At 39.4% G+C, this 16,282-nt stretch overlaps 1 protein-coding gene across 1 annotated transcript in view; it reads left to right on the top strand.

Annotated features, from left to right (window-relative positions):
• TTYH2 (tweety family member 2) overlaps positions 1-16,282 on the top strand; it is a 76,396-nt gene that overhangs the window by 33,764 nt on the left and 26,350 nt on the right. Inside the window, exon 4 of the mRNA XM_063292939.1 lies at positions 12,865-12,976. Within this exon, the coding sequence (XP_063149009.1) occupies positions 12,865-12,976 (112 nt within the window). The remainder of the gene's footprint in view (positions 1-12,864; positions 12,977-16,282) is intronic.

The raw sequence follows: 16,282 nt of genomic DNA, 5'->3' as shown, positions 1-16,282 counted from the left end.
AATTTCTGGTATGTTAACCATTTGTCTTTGCCTGCTGTTTCTCTTCTATGGAATGCTTCTTGTGCTGTGATCCACAGAGGTGTTTTTGGGCACAGCCTGGGTTTATATCTATTCCATATTCTCAATATGGCACATCTAATAAAATGATTTTTAAAATCCACATTAATTTTAACTTTATTGTACCAGAAGTATCCATGCCATCCAAACCTCCGGTCATTATCTTCTAACTCTAAAGGTCTCTTGTTTCTCAGCCACACCCATTATTTCATCCAGACCAAACAACAAGCTGCAAAATGCAATTTCAAATCTGGTAAATCCAGTCCTCCTCTTTCCTTTGCATCTTGTCTTCTGTTGCTTTATAATCTTCCTGTACATTCTTCAGTAGGCAGATGTGATGCTTCAGCACCACCCTGTTTTTAAGAGCTATCGATGATATATTGTGATTTATATAGTCAAAAGCAAATAAAACAATAAATACTCTTCTTTTTGGAGCCCCCTTGCCTTTTCCATTATCCCTCCGATGTTAGTGATGTGATCTCAAATGCTGCCTCTTCTGAATCTGGTTTCTGCATCTAGCAGTTCTTGTTCCATAGACTATAGATACCCTAACTGTATTTTTCTTTGTGCTTGCACCATTTTTTGACATTTTTATTTTTTGTGGGGATGCTTTTCAGAGAAGTAACTAGTGTAAGCCACACGTTTTGATCACCAAGAAGTGTGTGGTCTAAGAAATAATGTTTAATAACTTGGGCATCTGACCTGAAATATGAACACATCCATTTATACTCTTGACAATGATAATAATCAATTCACCACAACCTCTCAATGCTTTCAGAGAAACTGTCTTCCTGGTTCTTTAAATTAGATGGTAATAGTGGCTTACCTCACTGTATCTTTGTTAGCAAGGTTCTTGATTACCTTACCTGTCAGTATTTACTTGAAATACAGAACAGACCATAGTAACTAAAATATCAGATTAGTTTCTGATGCTTGAGAGTCATTCACTGTACAGACCCTTCCTGTGAGAAGACTGAGCCTCATCACCTTTCCATAAGTCTAGTTTCTTGTATAGGTATAGGAAAATGATGTATGTGCAGGGAAAATTACTCTATTTTGCCTCATCTTCATAACCAACTCACACTCCCCTCAGTCCGTTATGTTTCTGTCACCACTAAATTTGGTTGTTTCACAAGGAGAAGGGCAGCCAGATCTTACAATTTCATTGGGTTCCTTGTGTTCCTTGAGCAGACTAACCCTCTTTTTCCCCATGCTACCCACATAAAGGATAGAGTCATTGGCTGCACTTCCATGACTTGCTCAGCGAAGAAGGCATAGTAACACTATCTGCAGGTGCCCCAAAGCTTTCACAGGTACTTCTAGATTTTGCTTTAATATTAATGAGAAGGCTTTTGTGCTCCAGTACTCATTTCCCTTGTAGCAAATTCCAAGAGGCCAAAGGAAACCAAACAATGGAGGAGTCTGTTTTACTCTTACTCCCACAGGGATGGCCCAGTTGGTTTCCAAGGGTCACATGAGATTTCCATATAGACTCTGAATTAAAGGACAATGAAACTGGGAGTCTCAAGAAAGAGAAGGATTACATCCTTACCTCCTGGATTAGAATATCGTCATCTAAAAGTTTCCTGCCTTTGTGAGATCTTCTTTGCTATCCTTCTGAATGAGACAATATAATAAATATTGCACGTGGTAGGATATCTTAACCTCATGATCAATTAAAATAAGTGTCATGAGTACTGATGGTGAGCAGGAGAGGGCCCCTATCCAGGGGGGAAATTCATGTGTTATTCCCCCTGGATGGGGGCCCCCTCCTGCTCACCTTCAGTACTCATGACAATAAGATATGAAAATAGGCAAGTGACTCCATCAATCCTCTGGTAAAGCTAAGTGGTTAAACCAGGGCACAGCTATATCACAGAATTGTTCATATAAATAGGACCTAGTCTTCTGTACCTGGACATTCATAACAGTTGAACTTTGAAATGGACAACTTCATTATATTTTGATCTGGCTAGAAGTATGAGAGAAAAGAAGATTGTCAAATGTTGTATTACATGCCCTGCAAGGTCAAAGAATACTTTGCCATCTTATAGACAGGACCATTTCTGCTCCTAACTTACATACAGAGATAGGATCAAATGTCGCTTTCTAAGCTGTGGATCAAGGCCTAAGTGTGTGCATATGCAAACAATAGCATCTTCCAGTGCCTCTTGAAAATATTCTGTTTCCCTTGTCAAATGAGGAAAATATTGCATTGCTTCCTTTGTACTGGGCCAGTTTAAATATAAAACATTGGCCAATTGATTTTACCTTTACCCAGCAACCTGTAAATTAATGTTTATTTGATTGATTGATTTTTATCCTGTCTTTATTATTTTCATAAATAACTCAAGGCAGCGAACATACCTAATGCTCCTTCCTCCTCCTGTTTTCCTGACAACAACAAGCCTGTGAGGTGGGTTGGGCTGAGAGAGAGGGACTGGCCCAAGGTCACCCAGCCGGCTTTCATGCCTAAGGCGGGACTAGAACTCTCAGTCTCCTGGTTTCTAGCCCAGCACCTTAACCTTAGACCAAACTGGCTCTGTTCCTATGCCTTCCTGATTTGTCACTGATAAGACACCCAAGTAATATAGTGCCAAAAGGCATTTAATCCATCTAAAGGCTACAGCAAAGGCTAATGGCTAGGAAGAACTGATTAAGGTCCAGATAGAAATAAGACAGTTGTACACCTTCCCCCCTCAACCCCGAAACAGCCTGGTTTTGCTAAACCACTTTTGCAACTTTCCTGAAAGCAAACAAGTGATAAAAGATAGCCAAAGGAAGTTCATTTGTTATAGATCACTGAACTTAGTGACAGTCTTTCTGTTCCTTATTCTTGACCTGGTTTTTATTCCTTCCCTATTTCTGGAGGACATGTATGCACCTGTGTTGGCTGCTCTGAACCAACACTAACTAGCTACTCGGTGTGATTTCTTGTCTGAGGTGGCATATTACCTTACAGTAAAGCAGAATGCAGAATTCCAAGATGAAAGAATCATGGAACTATGATGTACTTTGCAAGTAGCTGCAATCCAGTGTCCTCTGGATATGTTTGGCTACTATATCCATCATCTGTAACTAGCAAAAGAATACGTCTGGCTAGGGCTGAAGTGAGTTGTAGTCAAACATTTGGAGGGCTCCAGGTTGAGGAAGAAGTTATATAATGTGGCAAGAACTGTCCAGTCTCATGGAAAGCTGAGTTTTTGATGTTCTGTCTCTCTTTTGTACATCACCAATGAGGAATAACTACTTTTTTGAAGGGTGCATATGCAAGCTGGAGAATAGCTGAAACAGTAAACATTGACACATTAGAGAAAACAAAGACTCCTTTTCCTACATCTTTGAATCTTTTATTTTTAATTACATCATGTCTATTCTGCCCTGTTCCAAGCAGCTCTGGGTTTTCAACTGTTAACCACATTTTTGCATAAAAACTGGTAGTAGATATGCCCTAAATTCTCCTTGCATTCTTGCAAGGCTTCAAATGAATTTAAGCTGTTTGAGACTTTCAAACAGTAGCTGGCTTCATACATTGCACTAAGCCATGGATTATTCAAACTGAGCAACCACAGTGACCAAATTTACATGTCAAACACTCAGAGTTGATTCTCATTGGAGCAGCCTATAAACCCTGTAAAGAATAAAATGGTTGTGTGAAATTGTGAACCAGTATGGCAGTGTTTAGACAACATCTTAAATCAAAATCAAACAAACTACAGGCTAATTTAGCATAGTGAATAAACTAGGCCAATCAAGCTACTCATGGCCTTTGTTTGCTACTTTTTGGTTCTGATTGGTTTTTCATCTTTTCAAGAAACTGCAGTGTTAGAAGTAGGCACCCTGAATCAGCATCTGGCTATCCTTAGTGGGAAACACAGAGGAAATGACATCCATATATCTGCTTGGTATGTGTTTTCTGGTGGGCTTCCACTGAATTCTACTGGTTGCTCTTCCATAAACACTCTTCTCAATTAGTTCATTCAGTTGCTTGTTCCAGGGACTTCCAAGGATTTTAGTCCCTAATTGTTTGAGAAAGATCTGAGCCTCCAAATGTGGAGGAGGGGTTTTCCCCCTTATTCTCTTTGCTGAATAGAACTATCTGTATCTAGGAATAAACATAATGATTAAACCAGCATGCTCTTCCCATGACTTGCTTCCTTCCCCAGAACAGAGGCACGTGATTTCCAGAGCTTCAGGCTGATTAAAAACTTTGCAATACCATCTCCATGGAATCAGATAAACGTATAAACTTTGAACAAATAAGATGGGGAGGAAGCAGAGTAATAAAATACCTAAGTGCTTTTTAGATCCCTAGGGTGCCTTGATTGCAACTGCTTAGTATAAGCAGTTGAATACTAAGAACTGGAGATCTGGCTCTTTGACTTTCAAATGAATAGCAAAAAAATCCCCAACGACAACAGCCACAGGTCTGAGTGAACTTATACATATTATGCTATACAGCTGTCTTATTTTCTGCTTGCCATGTGCTTAGAAACATCAGTGGGGAGTCTCGCACCATGAGGCTGGTACAATCAAAATTGAAACTTGTGTTTGGACATGAATCCTCTTAAAATTACTCCAGCTCCATGGACTTGACACTTTTGATTTTAAGTGATGCCTTGCTTTTTAACTTTCTGTCACAATTTGTTTTTCTTTTGTTTTTTGAGCTGGTCATTGACTGTTAATAATGTTTGTTTACTTACTCTATGGGGATGAAGAATCACAAGGTTTTTAGGTTCATGCTTACTCTTCAACCATTTTAAAATTGAGTGTAGGGCTATTATATCTGGATTGCATATATCCAGATAACCTTTAGATGGCAGCAAAGAGATATAGAAACATTAATGTTTTGCTGCCATCTTATGGTCACCTGGATTTTTGCAGTCTTGTTATATGATTCAAGCTTGCCTTTTTATGTTCGTTCCAGAGCCCTTTGCCACATATTTTCCCAAGGCCTTATTAATTATGCTGTAATTTCATAAAAAAGTACTTTGAGTCAAAGGGAGGGTAGTTGAGTATGGACTCCTTTTACACAAAGTGATCTGACGATAATCAGATGCCAAGAAGGGCTTTGTGAATACAGTTACATGAAAAAGTAAATACATCCCACTGAAACTTGTGACTTTTTCAACATATTTCAACATGCACATATCTGACATTCATTTCAACAATATTGATAGATAAAACAGATATAATATAACAAATATCATGCACCATTTACATTTTGTAGTCCATTGTGTAATTTAAATAAACATAGATGCAAATTTTGTATGTGGAAAAAGTAACTAACCCCGTACATTTATCACTATCTCAAATACCTAAAATTAGAATCAGGTGCAAATGAGAAAGGATCTGGGAGGAACCTGTCTTATTGAAACCTCAGAGATTTAGTTCAATATGCGCTTGGTTGTTGAAGTGTGTGGCATCACCATGCCTAGATCAAAGAGGTCTCTGAGGCCTTCAGAAAGAAGGTTATAGATGTGCATGAGTCTGGGAAGGGATTTGAAAAGATTGCCAAATAATTGGCCATCAATCATTCCACTGTCTGGAAGATTGTCTCCAAGTGGAAAAGATTTCAAACAACTGCCAACTTGCCCAGGCCAAGCTGCCCAGCAAGTTCAGCCGGAGAGCAAAACACAAGACGCTGAAAGAAGTCTCTAAGAACCCCAGAATTTCATCACGTGACCTATGGGTAGCTCTTGCCACTATTGATCTCAAAGTACATGAGTGTGCTATTAGAAGGAAGCTGCAGAAATTGGATCTACGTGGGAGGTGCACCAGGAAGAAACCTTTGCTGTCCATAAAGAAAATCAGGGCAAGACTAAAGTTTGCTCATGAAAACCCAGACAAAGACTAGGACTTTGGAACAAGGTGCTCTGGACAGACAAGGCAAAGATAGAGTTATTTGGCCACAGTATCAGAAGACATGTTTGGTGAAAACCAAAGACAGCATTTTACCAGAAGAACCTGATACCAACTGTAAAGGATGATGGTGGAAATGTTATGGTTTGGGGCTGCCTTGCTGCATTAAGGCCTGGGCAGCTCATCATCATAGCATCCACTATGAATTCTTCATTGTACCAGGATAATGTGAGGATAATGTGAGACCATCTCTCAGAAGACTGAAGCTCAATTGAAAGTAGACCTTGCTACATGATAATGACCCTCGTCCAGTTTGGAGCAGATCTGAGCAACTTCATTCAACAGATGCCCAACGTATTCCTCTCACGAGCCTCACAAGTGAACCTCCAAGTTAGCCCTTCCCAGGAAGGTCCTGTAATGATACGCGGGAATGACCTTGGGAGACAGGGCATAGAGACACAACCAAGGGAACAGTCAGATGAAAGGTAGCTGAGCCCGCAGCAGGAATGTGGGTGGGGCAAGAAGCTCAGAAGAGACCCTCCCTAGTTTCTTGGGCTGCAAAGGAGACAGTGGGGGAAAGATGTATTTTCAGACTTGCAAGATTGATGTCAGCCTTACGAGGTAGACCAGACAGGAAATATGACCAGATGAGTTAATGCTACTTTATTGTAAAGCTGCATTAACATAATCTTTCAATCACATGTTCGCTTAGTGATCATTTCCAATTTAAGGAACTTATTTCAGTCGCTAAATGAGGAGAGGGTGTAGTGTTTAAGGCCTTCTAGAAGAAGAGAAGAGTCAAGGTCATCCATATTTCTGGGGGCAATGTACTCCCTAAGTGTATGGGTCCAATGTCTAGCCCAAACTCATTGCACCTCACCTGGAGGAGGAATCCTGAACAGGCCCTTTCCAGATGAGTTGAACAGGCAGAAACCTGCTTGGTTAATGAGTCCCTGATTTAAGCTACCACAATACTATAGTGGGATTTATAAGTAATGGCCGGGCCTTTGAATTGGGTCAGGCTTCCTGTCTAATGCAGTGACTTCAAAATAGATGCAATTCTGTGTATACGGTCCTATCTTTAATCTGTACCTCTAGTTTTTTATGGCTGTAATTTGAATGCATATTGAAAATGGAATAAATTGTAACTTGCAGTAATGTGATAGAACAGTGTGTGTTTTGGTCAGAAGGCCATACTCTGGATGCAGTCAGAGTCAGAACAAAAACTAAAGTTGATTAAAGATACTTTAAATTACATTAATTAATTAATCAATTGATTAAATATGATTACTTCCACATGCTTTTAAACCTGTGGCCTTGTGATTTCAGGTTGTAGATTTCTGGGATGAAAGTAGTAATGGTAGAAAGGAGAGCCAACTTTTTTCCCAGGTGGTTGGGAGAAGTAAATTTACTTCTCTAGTTTAAAATTGTCTTAGCAAGTATCCTTCCATTATTGACTACTAATAAAAATTTGATACATGTCACTGACTCTGTGCAGAATTGCCAGCATGTGAGCTGTATTAACCAAATGGTAAGGTCTTGCCATGTAGAGTCTCCAAGTCCATGTTGCTTGTTTTCTGTAGAATAGTAGGTAGGAACTGCCAGGGACGCTTTCTATAATATTGTGATTTGTAATCTGATAAAAAATACTGTACTTCCACGCAGAGGCCTTAAAGCAATGTTCCATGTGGGGACTGTAATTCAAAGCTGGCATCAATGTGTAATGAGCAGGAGATAAACATAGCCATAGCTGAGTAGCGTTCTGTAGACTTTTCAGTTGGAGAAATGCACATCAGCGTTTAAAAAGCGCAGCCCATCTGAAACAGGGAGGTCATTAAAAAATAAAGGGAGGAAAACTGGCAAGTATGAATCATTTTTATTGGTTGAGGCATCAAGGAGAGTTGAATAGGAGTCACAAACTAAGTAGCTTTTCCATATAATCTATTGCTAAGTAATTAACAATGACATTCACAACCCTGCATTTCTACTGTCTTCCTAAGCAGCCTAGTTTTTCAGAAGCTTTGGAATTTTCTTTTTTTCCTCCCCTTCTCCCAAGGAAAATAGAAAAATTAAGGCTACACTGTTAAATTAGCTGTAATCGTTTTTTAAAGGAAAATTGTAAGAAAAAATAGAACCTTGTCAGACTTCATCCTCAGAAAAATCAACAGAAATTATAATATACTTAATATCTGCTTCTGTATAGTGCCTGCTTGAACTTTATCTTTACAATAATCCATACACAGCCGCTGATGAATAAATAAACTGCATCACATCCCAGAATGCATGTGTGTAATTATAACAGTCTTGTTCATAGCAAACATATTTTCTGGGATAATTCTTTAATGGATAGAATTGTTTAATTGATCAAATCTATTTCGAGGCTTTTGCTATCTACAATTTAGTTGTAAATAACAGGCTGGCCATCATTTTTGTTTTGTCTTCGTTGTTTTCAACAGTGGATTTGCCTCAGGTCACTCAAAAGAGCTATAGCTGTAAAAAAAAAAAACCCTTTCTACTACATTACAAAAGGACTTGCTCTTATTTCAAAGCCACTATATACTCAGCTTCACAAGACCAGGCAGACACCTTATCATAACTTGTAAATTCTCATAATCCAGATGGGAGAAACTCCCCAGGAAAAGATAAATGTGGACAGCTGGGATTTAAAGTGTTTATATCATTTACATCCCAGACCTGTGCAAAAATAGGCATGCTTGAACTTACATTAAATCAGTGGTTTTAAATGTCTGAAACTCTACATAGGTTGCAGTGCTTAATTTACTGTGTTCATTTACCCTTTTGTGGCAATTACTGCAGTTTTGGTAGCTGAATTCTATATAAATTAATGTTCCTTATTTTGTGCAAAGTTAATAGCACTTTGGAATATTGCTTATCTGCTTTAAACTGTATGCTTAAAGACATTATAAAAGGGGAAAGCCTATTTACCCATTGAACTTGAAAGGGCGTATTAGTCATGCATAATATTGGACTATAAATGTTTCTGATAATATAGCAGCGCATTAAATAAAGGTGGGAGTGAAATATCACTGTTGCAGAACTTGTTATGAAAACAGCCCAGTAGAAGCTGAGTATACAGCTCATGCAAAAATTGTATGTTCCAACAAATCTTATGTGAGTAGATGTCTCTTCACATAGGGATTCACTGAAACATTCAGTCAGACCAGGGATGGCTAAACCTTTGCAGGCAGCTCTACTCTCAGCAAGCACCAAATGCTGACAAACTGTTGGGAGCAGAGGGGTATAAAGTGCCTAAAATCCATTAATTGGAAATCTCACTTGTTTTTGCTTAATCACTCTGTTAGGTGATACAAATAATCCTAGTATATAGATGAGTTGCTGAAGTTCACTAGGAGTTACCATCTGTAAATCACATTTCCATTTGCAGCTATATTTTTATGCAGGAATTTTCTTGCACACAGATCTTACAGGTTTGGGAAAAGAGATCTTTTGGGGCATTCTCTCCTTTGAGCAAGCCTAAATTCATACAGCAAACCCAGTCTCTGTCCTCCATTCACTGATCAAGTGCAGTGTTCTCCCCATATAGTTAGAGTGCACACTACCTAGATGGAATACTACTAATTAGCTGCCTCTGAGTGCAAATGCAACATTACTTACTCTTTGGCTACTCTTTGGCGTGCTCCTTAGTTACTGTAATCTGCTTCATCAGGGAATTGAAAGGTACTACCCCCAATTCTTTCAATTCCCTGATGAAGCAGATTACAGTAACTAAGGAGCATGCAAAAGGGGGTACTATCCCCCTTTTGTTAGGATCCTAACAAAAATAAAAATTTTGGAAGAAGTGCACCATATCCCTCTTTCTTGTCGCATATAGTTTGGATAACCCCAGCCCATGGCACAGTGATGCCTTCTACAAGTAACAGGAGGCTGGAGTGAAGAAGGAGCCAAGGAAGCATTCTGTGCATGCATTTCCTTAACTTAGAACCAAAAGCGAGCTCAAGATTAAAATTTTAATTTGCAGTAAAGACGAATGTCAAAACAGAGCTTGTTGGATATTCTGAATGAATCAGTACAGTATGAATTAGTGGATGTTTCTCCCCAAACAGCATCTCTTTCCTTAGAAACAAAGAGACAGACTTTGTTATTGCTATTGAAGCTTTACCAGAAAAATAGTTTTAATCTAAAGCAATATTTTTTTCTGGAAATTTTCATAATTTGTTGAGTCCAGAGTTTCTTTGGCTTTTAAACTCAGTCGCTCAGCATTTGGACACAAACCAGCTTACAACTGATTTGTAAGTAGTGGGAATGAAACAGGGTTGACAATCCTCTGTTGAATCAGCTGGGAATTTCATCTGTCCCTAGTTTGATTCCAAATGTTTTAGACTTCAACTTTCATGATTCCTGGCTAGCTGAAAATTATGGGAATTGAAATCCAGAACAGTTGAAAAATAGCCGGATCTTGGACCCCAGCCCTTATCCAAATTGTAAGACCTTTCTGAGAGGCTGTTTGGGTTGTAAGCTATCAAGATCCTTCATTTACAAATACCTATTAACTTTCAGCAGCTTAAACATCCTTGGAGTGAAAGTGTGTGTTCCGCTTTAAAAACTGACTGTAAGAAGGCACCTGAAATAAACAAGCAAATTGTGCATTTTTTCCATCTGTCTTGCAGGGTTTGCAGTTTGTCCTAGGAAGCTTCATATGTTCAATTCTTTCCATTTTAAAAGCATTTCATAAAGGAACAGAATTGAAACCTGCATGTGGATTGTCTTACATAATACCTACATAAATGGATACAGTGGATATAAATGTCAATGAATTCCAAAGCTGAAAGCTGATCCGTTGGCAGATTTTAGAATATTTTTTTAACACAAAAATAGTTTCATGGGTGAGCAATCCAGTGGCTACAACTTTCATCTATCTTAAAGGCCACAAATATATGTGTATTTGTATCCCTTATACACAGCTAAATGCTCACATACTAGGGATTTGAACCGAATTGTCTTGAATGGGTAACACCCCGTTTTGAGCGCAGAACAACCAGGTGAGGGTGTTTGAGGGTGAGGTGGTCGTTTTGAGCATTTTGGAGATGGGTGGGGGGGTTGGTTTGGGTTTTTGCTCAAAAACAGTGGTTTGCTCTTGAAACAGATCTGATTCAAACTTGGAGCATTTTTGAAATGCTTAAACCAGCCTGTCTTGCACTCAGAACAGATCTTTTCTACTCAAAGCAGGATGTTTTAAATTTGAAGCAGTTCAAATCCAAAAGACTTTCACAGCTCTGCCACCCAACTCCTCACAGACACTTTGTCTCTCTCTCTCCCCCTCCCTCATACTGATGCCTTGGATTACTCAGAGGAAAGGGAAAGCAGTGAGGTTTTCTTCCAGCAATTACAGTTCACTGATTTCTTATTACCATTATATTAACAGTTGGCTGGCAGAAATTAGATTGCTCGGTGTCATGCCATTAATGGCAGCAGAAAACCAGTAGTCCTTTTCCAGACAGCTGGGTGACCATGTTGATCATCGGGCCATCATCTGCTTTTGGGTGTGAAGACCATATGAATCCTCTATAGTACAGTTGCCCACCCATGTCTTCTGTGAAGTAGACCAGTTCTCATGTTGGCCCAATATGTCTCCATTTCTCATCCCTTCCTTGTCATGTTCCTTGTGAAACATTTTAGATGATAAACTGTTTTGAATTAGGACTTTTTGTACTCTCCCCACAGAATAAATGGAAAATGGGTGAAAGGAAAGAACATGTGGACGTTGCTTGGAATGGAGTGAAAAGAATGTTTTGGAGTGCCACATATATGCCACTCAACTCCCAGCAACTCTGGGCAGTTTACAAATTGTTAAAACCATTTAAAAACAAGGAAACAGCCAAAACAAAAAACAAGAGTAAAGATGGCAGAAATTATGAAACCGATGGGAACAAAGAAAAAGGAAAAAGGGGGCTTCAATCACCCTTACCAAAGGTCTCAGCAAAGAGCCAGGACTTCAGGGCCAGGACTCCAGATCCTGAAGGAATGAAGTGAAAGATGCTGTGGATAAAGAAAAAAAAATGTACATAAGAGAGTAATTACTCAAAAAATGAAGATGTGACAATTGTATAATGTGTATAGAAAAAAAAAACTGCAAAGAATGCAGACAGAGCAGGAATTAAATGATTAAAAAAGGTGGAGAAATGTTTGGTGGAAGTGAGTGAAGAGGGGTAAACAAGGAACCTTGAGCAGAATAAATGTAAACAATTAAAACGTTGAAATAAAATTTGGGATGAAACTGAAGGAAGGGAATTGTGGAAGGATATGTTAGAGATTTATATGGGAATGGAAATGATATAAAAGTGAATTTGAAATGAATGCTATAAATGTTAATATCCTAGAAAAATGGATGAAAAGGAAATCATAAATGTGAGTATGCTGAAAAATGATAAGGGTCATATGTAGACAGTATAACTGAAGAAATGTTAAAATATGGAGGTGGTTTGTTTGTGGAATGACTATGCAACTTGTTTGTGTAAAGGCTGCATGTGTGCCTGACAATTGGAAGAATGCTGTCATTGTTCCCTTCTACAAAGGAAAAAGTAGCAAGAATGAATGTAAAAACTAGATGGGGATTAATTTCTAAATGTACCTGAAAAGGTGTTCAGCAAAATTCTGACTGAAAGGGTATGAGAGATGATAATGAGAAAATTTAGGAAGTGGCACTGTGGCTTTGTGCTGAGCAGAAGGTGTACATATTGATAGACTTTCTTTTAAAAGGGGGTATTCTTGTTTCTCTTTCTCTTATACAAGTAGAATTTAAAAAACAAAAACAGCCTCATTCAGTTAAATTCACAAATCAGTTTATTCCTCCTTCCAACAGATTGAATATCCTGATGACTTTCAGTCTGAATCTTGGTGGTGGCTGCTGCAATCAATTATTTTCTTGTCTTACTCATATTTCTTTGTTCCCCTCTTTTTCTCTAGCGTGGCTGTTGGCATTGGGTTTTACGGCAACAGTGAAACCAACGATGGGATTTATCAACTGATCTACGCCCTTGATAATGCTAATCATACCCTTTCAGGTGTTGATTCTCTGGTAAGGCATCTCCTAAGTCAAGTTGGTAGGCATCTCTTCTAAGGGAAGCAGCCTTAGATGGATTTTGTGGAATGCTGCAAGTTGGAGCAGCTATCTGATAATAAGATTCCATTGGAATGGTCATTCATTGGAATAGCTAATACAAACAGGTCTACCACTGTTGAAGCCTCTTGTCTACTTCATGTGCTTAGCATTTCTGCTAAGAACTGCTAAGAAACCTTACACTGATGGCTCTAGAATCAATCCCAAAAGGCCTTCTAGGAAAGCTTGATCTTAACTCATTTCTGGAGGCTATAGGAATAGTGGCCATCTCACCTTGGAGAGTAAGCTGTTCCATAGGAAAGGATGGAATGTTCACCTTCAGGGTCTCTCCTGCCAGACGTCCTGATCGGTGAGGACCTTTAAAGGGCATTCTCTGACTGTTCTGGTCAGGCTGGCAGACTTGATCAAGGAAATGCTCTGTTACATAGCAAAGTTGATAGCAATTTGAGCAGTTATAAAAATAAAGGACAGATGAAGACAAGCCAACCTGACCAAAAGAGAGGGCCGTTAAAAAGGGCAGGAAGGAAGATGATATCTAAGTGGATTTGAGTACTCTTTTCATACATAAGGCTTTCTCTTGAATCACTATAGCTGCTGAAATTCTTTGGAATGATTTTCACAGATTTCTTGCAAGCTTGCCTAAGTGGTTCATTCCTCTCTGTGAGGTGAAGCCTGACGGTACTGGACAAAAAAATTGGTTTATATAAACCAGTTTCAGAGTTTATTATTATATTTTCCCTGAAGCTACTATGATCTGTACTCCAGAATGGCATAAACTGAAAGAAATGGTTGGATCCTGGACTATCTCTGCTGGATATAAGCCGGGCTGATAGTTTCCCTTTTTCCAGAGGGCACACTGGCTACCAAAAGGGAAAGTCAGAAATCTGACTCGGTGATTAGAAATTTTCACTTTGGTTAGCGAGTAAAATTCACTTTTGTACTATTAAGAAATGCCTTGACTCTGGTTAACATCAGAGCAATTATCTGATTTTTCTATTGCTGTTGAAGAGAGTTGAGGTCACAGTGAAAGGAATTGGGCTGAGATAACCCATGGGAACATATTGTCTGAGGAAGGAGAGCTTGAAACAGAAGGGGGAATATTGTTGAACAAAGCAGCATTGAGAGTGTCAAAAGAATATGAGTGAGTGAGAATGTGGCCATGGAGTGATGATAACTTAAGCATCCCTCCAATGGTCTCATCCTGCTTTTGCTGTACAGCTTTGGGATACTGTTGGGATTTTCTGTATTTTTGCATATCTTTGCCAATGAATGTTATCAGAGGTTCATGTGGATCCCAATAACATATAAAAGGAGTCTGAATGAAGAAGACCAACATAGGGTGCTTGTTTCATTTATTGCAGAGTTATCCAACCTATGATGTCCTGGTGTGAAAAAGTAGTTACCCATCAATGTCAGTAAATTCAGCTAACGGATAACTAAGGCCAATTGTGTATCTCATTAAATAATCAGTGCTGGTTTGGATCAGCTCTGTTGTTGTTGTTGTTTATTCGTTTAGTCGCTTCCGACTCTTCGTGACTTCATGGACCAGCCCACGCCAGAGCTTCCTGTCAGTCATCAACACCCGCAGCTCCCCCAGGGACGAGTCTGTCACCTCTAGAATATCATCTATCCATCTTGCCCTTGGTTGGCCCCTCTTCCTTTTGCCCTCCACTCTCCCTAGCATCAGCATCTTCTCCAGGGTGTCCTGTCTTCTCATTATGTGGCCAAAGTATTTCAGTTTGCCTTTAATATCATTCCCTCAAGTGAGCAGTCTGGCTTTATTTCCAGGAGGATGGACTGGTTTGATCTTCTTGCAGTCCAAGGCACTCTCGGAATTTTCCTCCAACACCACAGTTCCAAAGCATCGATCTTCCTTCTCTCAGCCTTCCTTATGGTCCAGCTCTCACAGCCATATGTTACTACGGGGAATACCATTGCTTTAACTATGTGGACCTTTGTTGTCAGTGTGATGTCTCTGCTCTTGACTATTTTATCGAGATTTGTCATTGCTCTTCTCCCAAGGATTAAGCGTCTTCTGATTTCCTGACTGCAGTCAGCATCTGCAGTAATCTTCGCACCTAGAAATACAAAGTCTTTCACTGCTTCTACATTTTCTCCCTCTATTTGCCAGTTATCAATCAAGCTGGTTGCCATAATCTTGGTTTTTTTGAGGTTTAGCTGCAAGCCAGCTTTTGCACTTTCTTCTTTCACCTTCATCATAAGGCTCCTCAGTTCCTCTTCGCTTTCAGCCATCAAAGTGCTATCATCTGCATATCTGAGATTGTTAATGTTTCTTCCAGCGATTTTAACTCCAGCCTTGGATTCCTCAAGCCCGGCATGTCGCATGATGTGTTCTGCATACAAGTTGAATAGGTAGGGTGAGAGTATACAGCCCTGCCGTACTCCTTTCCCAATCTTAAACCAGTCCGTTGTTCCGTGGTCCGTTCTTACTGTTGCTACTTGGTCGTTATACAGATTTCTCAGGAGGCAGACAAGATGACTTGGTATCCCCATACCACTAAGAACTTGCCACAATTTGTTATGGTCCACACAGTCAAAGGCTTTAGAATAGTCAATAAAACAGAAATAGATGTTTTTCTGAAACTCCCTGGCTTTTTCCATTATCCAGCGGATATTGGCAATTTGTTCCTCTGCCTTTTCTAAACCCAGCTTGTACATCTGGCAATTCTCGCTCCATGAATTGCTGAAGTCTACCTTGCAGGATTTTGAGCATCACCTTACTAGCATGTGAAATGATGGATCAGCTCTACCCTATATAAATACCACTAACTTTGGCTTCCTCTTCACAGTGATCACCACCCAGATGCTAGAAGCATGTCATGCCCCACTCAGAAGAAGGTTGCTAAGATTTCCATTAAAAAAGCATTGTTGCCTATTGGTCTGGAAAAGGTTTCAGGATCATTTTTCTAGTGTTGAGGCTCCAAATTCACAATCAGAAACAGAATTTTGCAATGGGGAAGATTTGAGGTAATAGTGAACTTTCTCAAAGGTGGCTGTCAAAATCAATCAAAGAGCACAGCATAAAATTGTCCAGGAATTTTATAAGAAATTCCCAAAGAACCCCCAAACAAGTTCAGGGATATGCAGGCATTTTTCAACATGGCCAAAGTCAGTGTTCATGACTCTATCATCAGAAAAGCATTGAGTAAAAATAGGATTCATGAAAGTATAACAAGATGGGTGCCATTGGTCACTATGAAGAACACTGATGTTCATCTCAAGTTTGCCAAAAGAACACCTGGA

Source organism: Candoia aspera, chromosome 2 (genome assembly GCF_035149785.1).
Source record: "Candoia aspera isolate rCanAsp1 chromosome 2, rCanAsp1.hap2, whole genome shotgun sequence".
Taxonomy (NCBI): domain Eukaryota; kingdom Metazoa; phylum Chordata; class Lepidosauria; order Squamata; family Boidae; genus Candoia; species Candoia aspera.
This window is presented reverse-complemented; position numbering and strand designations above follow the sequence as displayed.